At 41.2% G+C, this 13727-nt stretch overlaps 2 protein-coding genes across 4 annotated transcripts in view; one reads left to right on the top strand and one right to left on the bottom strand.

Annotated features, from left to right (window-relative positions):
- Nucleotides 1-6710, bottom strand: part of LOC130862677 (zinc finger protein 665-like) — a 32286-nt gene extending 25576 nt beyond the window's left edge. For 2 of the 3 annotated variants that reach the window (XM_057752398.1, XM_057752416.1), the window contains exons 1-3: nucleotides 6542-6707; nucleotides 5110-5228; nucleotides 4789-4872 (exon numbers count right to left, since the gene is read on the bottom strand). The gene's annotated coding sequence lies outside the window, so the exon portion shown is untranslated. Of the gene's footprint in view, nucleotides 1-4788; nucleotides 4873-5109; nucleotides 5229-6541 lie in introns of all 3 variants that reach the window. The other variant, XM_057752406.1, reaches the window with a different exon arrangement.
- Nucleotides 2570-2952, top strand: LOC130862692 (60S ribosomal protein L37-like). Its single transcript, XM_057752428.1, has one exon. It carries the CDS (start codon nucleotides 2619-2621, stop codon nucleotides 2910-2912), a length of 294 nt encoding a protein of 97 aa, XP_057608411.1. The 5' UTR covers nucleotides 2570-2618; the 3' UTR covers nucleotides 2913-2952.
- Nucleotides 6711-13727: the final 7017 nt, after the last annotated feature.

Genomic DNA, 13727 nt, shown 5'->3' with positions numbered 1-13727 from the left:
TCCTGAAATTTAAAGGTAGAGATACTCATGAGACAGCTAATATCTCTTAGACCTTCTCATATGTTGTATAATGCACACAGAACATGCCCCCCCCCTTTTGAATACCAACAAGATGCTGAGGAGTCAGCAGACGGTCACTCAGTGTCTTAAAAATTTCTTAGACTCCCCAGTGGTAGCATTTATAGTGTCAAAAATGCTATGTGGATTGGAACAGGGGAGAGAGATATTTGCATCCTGTGTGCTATAATACAAACCTGCTAGGCAAGGAAGGCCTATTATCAGAGTGGCGAGACTACTTTGCGGGTAACAAAAGGCCTTCTAGTTTGACCTAAAGCTGGCAATACAGAAGGAAATACACAGATGGTACTAGGAACCTGGCAAAAAGCCAGTGATGGTGAACGTCACAGGCCCTCGGAGGGAATCCACTACTGACATTCTGCTACATGTAGAAATATTCAAACTGACTCTTACTGGTTCTGACCACACCACAGCCTGGTGTGGCTTTCAGTCTGGGTCTAAGAAACTTTGTTTTTAATAGACAACAGTATTTCAGACACTCATAACTCATCAAATATTAAGAACAATTGATGGCTTATTGCACAGACTATAATGGGAATTCCATTTTCTCACATCTAAATTGCAGAGAACAACACAGAAGAAGAGGTAAAAGATTTTTAAGAGCTGGAAGATGGAGAGATTACATGTGAAAAACTCCCACCCATATCACATTCCAGTTGGAATTATGGATACATTATGGCCAGGATTCTTGGCACAAATCTGTCAAAATCATACATGAACTACAGGTAGAACAACTTGGAAGGAAATGTGTCTACCCAGAAATAGGACAAAGGGTAAAAAGGGGTAATTGGGAGTGAACAGATCTATGAAATCGTTAAATACCAATACTTATACACTACAAACTTGTACAAATAGAACTTAAGAGGAGATATTTGGAGGTAGGACTTTTGTCTGATACTATCTGGTTTTGCTTCTATTTATTTCAACAATAAAAAATGGTATTAAAAAAGAAAAAACTGGCCGGGTGGTGGTGGTGCACGCCTTTAATCCCGGCACTCGGGAGGCAGAGGAAGGCGGATCTCTGTGTGTTCGAGGCCAGCCTGGTCTACAAGAGCTAGTTCCAGGACAGGAACCAAAAAGCTATGGAGAAACCCTGTCTCGAAAATCCAAAAAAAAAAAAAAACAAAAAAAAACTGGGCTAGAGAGATGGCTCAGCGGTTAAGAGCATTGCCTGCTCTTCCAAAGGTCCTGAGTTTAATTCCCAGCAACCACATGGTGGCTCACAACCATCTGTGATGAGGTCTGGTGCCCTCTTCTGGTCTGCAGGCATACATGCAGATAGAATATCATATACATAATAAATAAATAATAAAAAAGAAAAAGAAAAAACTAACCAAGCACAAGAAAGACTTTTATAAAACAGAAACTTAAATTCACTGAAGGAATATAGAATGACACTGGAAGATATGAAAAATAGGCATGCACATGAAAAAGAAGGCATTATTGTGAAAATGACAGTGTTAAAAGATTTATGATTAACTCAAATTCCATGGCAATCAAGCTACCCACGATTTACTTCACAGTTACAGTGAAGAGACTCCTACAGATTTACATTATTTACAAATTACAAAATTACAAAGGTCCTAAGTGTGCAGAACAAGCACAGACACACAGAGCAAAGCTTGAGTCTCCCAGCTGTGACTTCAGATGACACTGCAGTCCCACAGGAACAGCACCAAGGCAGTGGCAGCGGCAGACTCCTAAAGCAGTAACAGCAGCAGATCCAGGACCAATCCAACCTTCTATGATGAACTGAATTTCACCAAAACACCAAAAACTTGTTACACAATAGAGAGCCATGTCAACCAGTGCTATAAGAAAAGGTTAATATCCACGACTAAAAAAAATGAAAATAGATGAAGAGCAATAAATTGGTGAAATTTGATTGTGTGCAACTGAAAAAATTGCATAGAAATGGAAATAACTGAAAGTATGAAGAAACAGCTTACAAAATGGAAAAAAAATATTAGGAAACATTTCATAATGTAATACATAAATACTCAGAATTTAACAAGTCAAAAAAGTACAAAGCAAATATTATATTATAATCAAGAAATAAACTCTAAAAAAGTGGCAATGCACACAAGGTTTGACATAGCCTAAATGTAAACAGCACATGCTCCACATGTTTAGTCATGAAAAAAACATTCATCTATTGAACATGAAGGTCTCTCTGCCCAGTCAGTGTCTACAATCAAGGTCCTAAATAATTACAAACACTGAAGACACTACAGGAGGAAGAACACACAGAGACAGTCTCGGTATGATTTCAAATAACTGCAGCCACCAAGCAGTTTAGTGACCAACCAAACAATAAAAAGAGAAAACATACAGAAGATACTACTCGGTACATAAAGGAATAAAATGTACAGCAAACAATAAAATAGAAATTCAGAAAAAGAGAAAAGAAACACAACAAAAAAATTAACAAAAATAGTATGTGCTTATATTTTCCTTCAGTGTTTTCTGGAAATGTATATGCTTAATATGCCCCAAAACAAACATGAAAGGGTCTCTTTGGCCTCGGCGGCAGAAGCAAGATGACGAAAGGAACGTCATCCTTCGGAAAGCGTCGCAACAAGACGCACACGTTGTGCCGCCGCTGTGGCTCTAAGGCCTACCACCTTCAGAAGTCTACCTGTGGCAAATGCGGCTACCCGGCCAAGCGCAAGAGAAAGTATAACTGGAGTGCCAAGGCTAAGAGACGAAACACTACCGGGACTGGGCAGATGAGGCACCTAAAAATTGTCTACCGAAGATTCAGACATGGATTCCGTGAAGGGACAACCCCTAAACCCAAGAGGGCAGCTGTTGCAGCATCCAGTTCATCGTGAGGATTTCAATCTGTCATAAAATAAATGTTCTGGTTTCCAAAAAAAAAACAAACAAACACGAAAATAGGATACAGCCTCAAAAGAAAAGAGAAAACACCCTAAAATCAAAATATATATACTTTCTATGAAAGTATTTATTTCAAGTGTAGGGATACAAAGTACTAAGAGTGAAGGAATTTTTAAAAGATTTCTGTGAAGAAGGCCGGTCATAATTATGGTAACTAGAAAAGCCAAATCTATAAATATAAAAATAGAGGATATTAACAATTGACCAAATGGTACCTTTTCAGAATGCTATTTGATCAAAACAAAGGCATTTTATAAAAGTTTCCAAATACATGAGATCAATGATAGAACTGTAGGCCACGAATAGTCAGTGTTAGCCACTGAGAAAGACAGCCATGGACAGGAAGCTCAGTGTCAGCCACTGAGAAAGACAGCCATGGACAGAGAAAGACAGCCATGGACAGGAAGCTCAGTGTCAGCCACTGAGAAAGACAGCCATGGACAGGAAGCTCAGTGTCAGCCACTGAGAAAGACAGCCATGGACAGAGAAAGACAGCCATGGACAGGAAGCTCAGTGTTAGCCACTGAGGAAGACAGCCATGGACAGGAAGCTCAGTGTTAGCCACTGAGGAAGACAGCCATGGACAGGAAGCTCAGTGTTAGCCACTGAGAAAGAGCCATGAACAGGAAGCTCAGTGTTAGCCACTGAGAAAGACAGACAGCCATGAACAGGAAGCACAGAAAACCAATAGTGACTATCAGGCCTGCACAGAATCATCTACACAACAGCAGAAGATGCTCAGTCTTCTCAAACTTCAATCAGCAAGTGACAATGTAGATATGTCTTAAAAATAGACCAAATCTTTAAAATTAGTAAAGGCCAATTTTAAAAAGCGTCTTCAACAAGAACATTGAATGTTGACATCATCAGTAGATAGAAAAGAGAATAACAAAAAAAACATGTTAATACTGACTCACCAAAACCATGTTCTTATTCAAACCAGGGAAGAAATGTAAAAGGTTGTTGATGTTCTAGAAAGATTCGAAGTAATTTTTGCCAAGATCATAGAGACATTCTTTCATAGAGAGAAAATCTTCCTAAAATTTATAAAAATGTGAGAAACCGCAATGATTAAAATATTTTGAGAGAAAGAAAAAAACCAGAGGCAATTTCAAAATATATAAAAGTTTTAGTGATGAGGCCTGCCTGGTCTACAGAGCAAGATCCAGGACAGTCACGGCTCTTACACAGAGAAACCCTGTCTCGAATAACAAAATAAACAAACAAAAAACAAAAACAAAAAACAAACAAAAAAAATGGAGTGATGCAAGCAGTGGAGTGTTGAAGACAGACACCGACGGGTACCAAAGAGAAGAAAGGGGAAATGGAGGTTAATACTTGGCAGAGATATTAAGCAAATCTTATCAAAATCCTGTGGGCATTGTATTAGGAAACAGAGAAAGTAACTCCAAGAGACACAGAACCTGAAGGAACTAAATGATGTCCCAAAAACTCTGCATGCAGGACAAACCAAGAGGCTTCAATGGTTTTTATTAAGCACCAAATTAAAATGATAGTAATGAAATCACTCAATATTAGTATAAAACCACAACCAGCAATGTGAATGAAATATGGACAGCATCACTCCCATCCAAAGTCAAAAAATTTTTTATTTGCCTCTGAATATTAATAATTATGTATAAAATCTTCAAACACCTACAAAACCATAATTCAGATTATTCTTAGTGGAATTCTCTAGAATCACTTCCAATGAAATAGAATGTGGCAAATCCAATTTCATATCCTGGTTCTACTTTCACTTGAGCCCTTCCCCAACCCTTCATCCCTTCCTCAGACCCTCTAGCACACCTGGATCCTTTGCTACTGTCTCCACTCTCTTCACCACCCAGGGGTCTTGGTTCTGCTTCACAGGTGAGCAGGAGTAACTGAAACCTGCACAAGAGAGAGATTCTTCAGAAAGCACCTAGACTTTTTCACAGAACAAAAATGAAAGATACTAACATCTGCCAAAGGATAAACATGAAGGAGAGAGAAAATATCAAGACAATCTTCTCTTCTCTGAAGATTTCACTTTACACTGCAATTGAGACTCATTCACACACATGCAGAGTAGTTTTTCCCAGAAACCCTGAGGAAGAGCCAGGGAGACTGCAAGAAAACTATTCTCACCTTCAGAACCCAGAGTGCTGTACTTCTCCAACAGATCTCTGCAAAAAACCCTGTGAGGAAACTCGAGGCATTCCCATGCTTACAAGGATTTCAGTCACATCACTATATGTCAACAAACCCTGAAATAAAAAAGGACAGTTCAGTCAGGTGTACAATGGTAGAGAGCTTTCCTTCAGCCAAGGAGACATTTTCCTGATACAGGTGAGTGAATGTTCATAATTCAAATGATGCTTTCTAAAATTTTTGTTCAATGTATAACGAGTGTACTAACTATAAAATACTGTGGACTAATACACTCTCACAGCACTCATGGCTGGCCTTGCCTGGACTGAGACGTAACTTAAGAACACAGCATATGAGCCAGGTGGTGGTGGCGCAGGCCTTTAATCCCAGCACTCGGGAGGCAGAGGCAGGCGGATCTCTGTGAGTTCGAGGCCAGCAACCAAAAAAAGCTACGGAGAAACCCTGTCTCGAAAAAAAAAAAAGAACACAGCATATGAAGACACATTTATAAATGCTGTATTTACATCCTAGGCTGCATATATCTCAGATATATATATATATATATATATATATATATGGAAAAATAGTGAGGAGTAAAAGATAAACTAAATGCTTACAACCATATATGTGGCAGTTCTGTTTAATCATATCTTCACTGGTTCCTTATGTAATTACTATCTACAAAGCTCCCTGGGGATGCCTAGTCTCAGGAGCAAGGACCACACTTCTTGAACAGGCAAGTGGTAAAATGGGGAAGTTAGAAGGCACGGGTGAATATAAATTCCAGGAGCTTTGGAAATGCCACAGTGGCAAAGAGAACCCTGTTTACAAACAGCAGACAATGCTAATGATCTACTACGTTACTTTAAGCATTATTTTATAACAGAATAGCCTAGTAATCGTAAAATAATTGAAAAAAATCATGGTAAGACACACTTGATGGTATCTCAAACTTACTGACAATTGAAATATACCAACAGAATGTTTAAAGCTATAAGGATAAAGTGGGGTAAAACGTGGGGCCTCTGGTAGCCGGTCATGGTGGGCCGCTAAGAGAACACGCCACCTATAAACGGGTCTATAATGAGAGATTTATTTATAATGAGAAGATGAGCAAAAAAGCTAAAGGCCGTCTCGGACTGGGGACATAAGGGAGGCAGAGAGACACACAGAACAGGTAAGAGAGCAAGCGAGGAGCAATAAAGAGAACTGTGACAGACGAACACTTGTAAGGGTGCGCATGGGGAATAGAGGAGGACCCAGTTTGTAGTGATGGAATTTGCCGCGCCTGGCCACAGACGATGACTGAAGCTGCCACCGCCTCCGTCGCCACAACAGACCGACCGGCAGGAGCTGACAGTGTCCTGAGCAGCCTCAGCTCACACCGCCGTCCCTTCCCTCCTGGTCCCAGCCCCGCAGCTCCTCTGACCTGGGAGGCTCCAGGGCCACCGGGCTGCGGTTCCCGCCACTGCGCTGCTGACTTTCCCAGGCCGCCCCGCGGCGACTGCGGCTCCAGGGAGTTTTCAGGTCCCCAAACTCATAGCGCGGTCTTCCTCACCCGGTTCCAGACGCCGCTCCCAGAGTCCAACAGGGAATGGCGGAATTTCCTGTACCTTCAGCCTGGTTCATTGGAGCGTTTCCTCCTGGCCCCGCCCAATTACAACCTACTTCCCGTCACGTGCTTCCTCGAAACCCGCCTACCACGGGCTCTTTTTCCAGCAGCAGTTTTCCAAGTACATCCTGCTGTTTTTGTTTTGTTTTGTTTTGTTCTTTGTTGGTTTTATCCCTAAACTCCAGTGATCAGGCAGGTGTCCCCGCCCCACATCGGGGACACCTCCCTCCCCCCTCCCTCCCACTCCGCTCTGGCCGCCTTCCACACAGCTCCAGCTGTCAGGCTGCCCTGGACCCGCTCTGCACAGCCTCCCCTCATGCTTGCTGCCAGCCTAGACCAGAACTGCACCCCTGTGTCTGAACTTCACAATGAGTTCTGGCCCAAAGCAGTAGGAATCTAGCAGAATCATTTTATCCAGGGTAAACATTAGAAGGAGTAACTGTATCTAGCTTAAACATTAAAAGGATTAGTTGTTTTCTAGAAGTACTCAGACATTGTGGAAAAGAGTGATTATTTTTCTGTGGTTGGCAGAACTGTTTCTCTGAGGGAATTTTAGAGCCCTTACATGACTTTGGTCACAAGAATATCCTGGCACACCTGGGAGCATCTTGAATTATTGAGCACTGCAAACAGTACACAATAAGGACTAAAGTTGCAAGGGTGTGATGCTTACCTCAGAAAACATATTGAATAGATAAGGGGATTTGGTATGAGGCACTTGTTTTACCCAGATGCAGATGTGTCTCATTGTCATGAAAAGTATAAGTTATTAAAACATATCAAATGCCATATTCTGAAAGTCTCTAAAAGAGTTGGGTGCCAACACTCGGGTGGCAGAGGTAGATTGGCAGGACACACCTTTAATCCCAATGCCTGGGAGGCAGAGACAGAAGGATCCCTGTGAGTTCAAGGACAGCCTGGTCTACAGAGTTATCCCAGGACAAAGATATACAAAGAACCTGTCTCAAAAAGTAAAAGTAAATATAAAAGAAATAGAGGTTAAAATAAAGCCGCAGAAAAATGGAAAACACACAGAGAATCTTGATACTGTATACTATTATGCTCTCTTTGAATTGTTTGAATGCTGAGGAAGGAGCAACAGCTGCTAAAAGATATTTGCTTATAAATGCTGCTGAATTAATCCAAGATAGGTATTTTGAAAATACCTTGACTTTAAAATTGAAGTCAATGGTGGCACACGCCTTTAATTCCAGCACTTGGGAGGCAGAGGCAGGCGGATCTCTGTGAGTTTGAGACCAGCCTGGTCTACAAGAGCTAGTTCCAGGACAGGCTCCAAAACCACAGAGAAACCCTGTCTCGAAAAACCAAATAAATAAATAAATTAATTAAATAAATAAAATAAAATTGAAGTCAAAAGGTATGCTACATTGGAGAAGAGATTTTGCTTTTGTTTCCACAGGAAATGAAAGACCGTGGATTCATTCTGAATTAAGAGAAATCAGGTTCGATCAAGGAAGGCCACCTGAGAAATCTCCAGTAGGAACAGATGGCTCGATATCAGAGTTCTACATCCAGAATGGATTCAAGACTGCTGCCTGAGATGATCAAGACTCACAGGAGTCCAGCCCAGACCATCAAAGAGGCAACATATGACCTGTCCTGCTGAGAAAAGTATCGAGCCACATGGCTAACATAGATAAGAATAATGGGTTAATATAAGCTACAAGAGCTAATAAGAAGACTGAACTAGCCGGGCGGTGGTGGTGCACACCTTTAATCCCAGCACTCAGGAGGCAGAGGCAGGCGGATCTCTGGGAGTTCGAGGCCAGCCTGGTCTACAGAGACGGGCACCAAAGCTACAGAGAAACCCTGTCTTGAAAAAAAAAAGAAGACTGAACTAATAGGTCAGTCAGTTTTATAACTTAGGGAGATCTCTGTGTAATTTTTCTTTGGGGATTGCCCGCTGTGGGGTATCAGGTGGTACAGAATCCCCAACAAGCAGGCCCCTCATCTTACAAATAACCACAAAACCAAAGGAAATGAATAATGAAAATACTCTCCAAGAATATTTCTCTTTGAATATTTTAATAGTCATAATATGAGTGAAAACAACAGGATATGCCTCCGTTCATGTAAGTGAACATTTAGTGACAGCACAACAGAATTTTGAGAGCCAGGATAAAAAATAAAGCTGTTGTGAATTTACAGTCTTTAAAATTTGATGCATAGGGGATTCATAGTCAGCATCAGAATGCAAGGAGAAATGGGCATAGCAATGTATGACTTTAATGGGAAAGATCAGGACATTTCCACATGACACATCACTTCATGACTCTTGCCCTATACCAGACAGAATCCAGTGTAAGATAGTGTGTTTCAATTTTAGCAGTATTAAATATGGAAGCCAAATGTGTCCCATGACACAATTTTGTTCATATCTGTAATTGATAAAGTACATTTTCCACTTCATGGAAACTAAGCACAAGGTCATTCTAGGATGGTATGAATATCCCATGGTTTAAATGTTTCCCCTAAAAAAATACAGAAATGACATTTCCTCAAATAAACACCAGCTTCTGAAAAGATACATTTCTACATATCTGAAGCTTCCATTCAAAGGTCACGATAATATGTTTCAATGTGAACTGTTTAAAGTAAATAAAGCTCAAATTGTTATATGTGGTTTTCAGAATGTGGTGCTCAGGATTTGTAGTAGAAGATCACAACTAGTCTAGTCTTCCCTGGATAGTCTCTCAGACAGAGGCTTCCTAATCTACCAGATCTATCAAGTTTTTCTCACATCTAAGTTTTGTAACAGTGTGTATCTATTTTCCAATTGTCTTCTCTTATTGTTTAAAACCAACAAATACCAGGAAAATATAATATTCATGGATATTTACCCATAATCTAAAGTCAGCAGTGAATTAAATGGTATTTTTAAAATCCTGAAATCTACAAGGAAAGATTATTAAAAATGCAGTGTTATCTCTAGAAGAAATGACTGCTAGAATTGACAGTGAAGGAAATGTATTTGAATGTGGTAAAAAATTAACACAGGCTTTTTACTCAAGAACCTACTTAGATTTAAAAAAACACATTAAAATAAGAACAAAAGTTTCAGAGATAGTCAGGTGGTTGGAGCATATTCAGAGAGTCTAGTTTGGTCCTGTGCTGGTTCCTTACCTATCATGCCAGAGTTGGTGGGTTCCCATTAGCTCATGTAAGCTGATTCATGATGGGAATTCCCATCATGGTCTTGATATCTTTGTTCATATTCTCATTCCTCCTACTCTTCAACTAGACTAGATAACAAGGGTCCAAAGAGGAATGCATGGATTTCCCTGGGAAGAGGAAATAGAAGAGCTATCCTCGGTAAACTGGGGCCATGGTGGGGCACTTGAAGGAGAGGGTCGACAGCTTGGGCATGGGAAAAGAGTTGGAGGGCTGGATGCAGAGGGAGAGTAATGATAATGATATCCTAATAGGGGGCAATTTCGGGATGAGGGAGAAACTTCATGCTAGGGAACTTCCAGGAATCCACAAGGATGCCCCTGATAAGACTCTAAGCAATTGTGGAGAGGGTGCCTGAACTGGCCATGCATAGCAATCAGATTGTTTACTGATACCCTAAGTATCACCACAAAGCCTTTATCCAGTAATTGTTAGAAGTAGATGCAATGATCACAGCCAATCACTGGGCTGAACTCCAGGCATCTTCCTGAAGAAAGAAAGGAGTCATTGTATAAGCAAGAGGGTGTGTCAAGGACATGAGAGAGGAATGCACAGAGACAGTTAACCTGAGCTTGTGGGAGTGCATAGACTTTGAAACAACAGTTAGGGAGCCTACAAAGCAACCTAGGCTTTCTGCACGGGTGTGACAATTCTGTTGGTCTGTTTGTAAGTCTCCTAGCCAAGTTAGAGCAGGACTTGTCCCTGGTACTTAGCTTGCTTTTGGGAAGCAGTTCCCCATGTTCCATTACCTTGTTCAGGCTTGATGTAGGAGGGGAAGCTTGATCCTACCTCAGCTTGATGGCCCATGCTTTGCTCAAGTCCATGGAGAACATGCCCCTTTCTGAATAGAAACAGAAGAGGAGTGGATGGGGAGGGGGATTGATGGAAGTCAGCAAGGGAGCAGAAAAAAAGGAGTGGGGGAAACTGTGGTCAGTATGGAAAAGCAATGAAAAAAAAAGGTTAAGTAAACAATATTAAAAGACAGTTGATGTGCCCCTCTCACCATTTTGCATCTTACAGGATTACTGAAGGGCATTTCTTCTGGGCCTTCCCATTGTTGAAGATTAGGGTTTACACAACATACCTTCTCTAGCACTGCAAATTTCCCTGAGCCTTAAAATGCCTTCTTTAACCCTAAGCCAAGGGATGTCGAACATGTGCAACTCTTTTTCAGTAGGTCATCTTTTGACAAGTGCTTCAGTCAATCATTCACATAAACTTTTGACACTTTTTAACCGTGTAAGCTTCCATATTAAACCCAGAATCTTCACTCAGAGGCATATCAATAAACTCAACTTGGTCTACTTTTATGTTTTATGTTCCCACACCATTAAAAACCATTCCCACACAAATTCTCAGACTTATACAAGAATTAATTAGCAGGGTTGGAGAGATGGCTCAGAGGTTAAGAGCATTGCCTGCTCTTCCAAAGATCCTAAGTTCAATTCCCAGCAACCACATGGTGGCTCACAACCATCTGTAATGGGGTCTGGTGCCCTCTTCTGGCCTGCAGGCATACACACAGAATATTGTATACATAATAAATAAATAAATATTTTTAAAAATTAATTGGCAAAATCATGAAGGGTTTCAGTAGTATAGCATACCTTCTTATGGATTTCACTTTCTACTGTAACTCTGGGGGACTATTTTGGTGAGTTTAACTTGGGAAAGTCAGCAGTCAGCAGCATAATGGCTGGCACGGCAGCCCTGAGGCCCTAGAACTTCCCAGGTCAGAGAAGCTGCATGGCTGGGACACAGGAGGGAAGGGTCCAGGGGTGCAAGTAGTTTCTCTGTTGCTCATAAAGAAGCCGGCTCTGAAATTCTAGTGTGGATGTCTTAACCCTGTCTTTAAAGTTTAGGTCACGTGAACTGGTGCTCATCCTGATTTTTCCTCACTCATCTTCTCTTTGCCAGGAGGTTTTCAAAAGAATGAGCTGGCAGAGTCCTTTCATTATCTGTTATCTGTGAGCACGGTTCTCTTGTCCATTGTGGCAATGTCATAGCTTCTGGAATTTAAATTCATCCATGCTTTCTAACTCCCTTGTTTTACCATTTCGTATTCAAGAAAGTGGCCTTTGCCTACTAGGCATCCCCAGGGAGCTTTTAAGATATTAGTCACTAAAAAAAAAAAAAAAGATATTAGTCACTGTCATGCGGTGGTGGTGCACACCTTTAATTCCAACACTTGGGAGGCAGAGCCAGGCAGATCTTTGTTAGTTTGATGCCAGCCTGGTCTTCAGCCTTCCAGGACAGTCTCCAAAGCTACAGAGAAACCCTGTCTGGGAAAACAAAAGCAAACAAACAAACAAAAAATATTAGTCCATGCCTCTGACTCCCAAGTGCTGGGATTAAAGGCGTGTAGCACCACTGTCCTATTTTTTTCTCTGCATTAAATTTCCAAATGAGATGTATGCAGTCTAGGATATAAATTCAGCATTCAGAAATGTCTTCATATGCTGTGTTCTTTGTTGTTGATGATGATATTATTTTTTGTTTTGGTCTGGCTGTCCTAGAACTCATTTTGTAGAAGATTTTGGTTGTGAACTCACAGACATCCATCTGCCTCTACCTCCTGAATGTTGGGATTAAAAGCCTGTGCCACCACTGACGTCTTAATGTTACAACCTTACACAGTGTGTATGCGTGCACACTGTGAGAGGATGTCATAACATCTTATAAATAATTCTGGGGCTGGAGAGATGACTCAGCGGTTAAAAGCACTGTGTGTTTTTCTAGAGGTCCTAAATTCAATTCCCAGCAACTACATGGTAGCTCACAACCATCTATGTTGAGATCTGGTGCCCTCTTCTGGAATGGAGGCAGAGCACTGTCTACATAATACATATTTTTTTTTTGAGATTTATGTACTATGTACACAGTGTTCTGCCTGCATGTATGCTTGCACACCATAAGAAGGCATCAGATCTCATTATAGATGGTTGTGAGCCACCATATGGTTGCTGGGAATTGAACTCACAACCTCTGGAAGAGCAGCCAGTGCCCTTAACCTCTGAGCCGTCTCTCCAGCCCCTAAATAATTAAATCTTAAAAAACTGAAAATAAAATGGATAAACAGAAACCTGAAAGAAATTTTGGGACTGGAGGGATGGCTCAGTGGTTATGAACACTGACTGCTCTTCCAGAGGACCTGGGTTCAATTCCCAGCTCCCACATGGCAGCTAACAACTTCTGTAACTCCAAGATCTGACATCCTCACACAGGCACATGTAGGCAAGACAGCAATACACGTAAGGTAAATAAATAAAAATTCTGATCCATAGAGACAATTTATCTATTGTCTTTAATTCAAGACAGTCACTCTTCCCATGCACACATGGCCAGATGGCTTGTGGGTGGCGTTCAGGTTTTGCTCGGTTTTGTTGAAGTAGTCTCTCATTCTTGCCCTGTTTGCTGAGGGGTTCAAGTGACAAGGGAAGTGGAATGGGAGGCGCAAAGGGTTGAGATGATGCAGCAGTTAATACCACTTGCTTGCCAGGAATAGGACATGGGTTCATTTCTCATCTCCCGCATGGTGTCTGACAAACATGCATATCTTCAGTTCTAGAATTACAATTCTTATTTTGTCACATGTGTGCATTATTTTGGTGACATTCATATGGGCATTGCTATTGCTGTGGTTCTGGGTCTGCTGTTCTATTCCCATAAGCTGTGTGTCTACTCTCTGTCACTCCCATGTTCTGTTGGTTGAGGGCCTCTGAAGTCACAGCTCTGTTAACTCAAGCTCTGTTCTGTGCACCTGGCTTGTTTTGTCCTCTCAGGTTCTTTATGTTTCCCTGTACATTTGAAA

The sequence above is a fragment of the Chionomys nivalis genome, chromosome 2 (genome assembly GCF_950005125.1).
Source record: "Chionomys nivalis chromosome 2, mChiNiv1.1, whole genome shotgun sequence".
Lineage (NCBI taxonomy): Eukaryota > Metazoa > Chordata > Mammalia > Rodentia > Cricetidae > Chionomys > Chionomys nivalis.
This window is presented reverse-complemented; position numbering and strand designations above follow the sequence as displayed.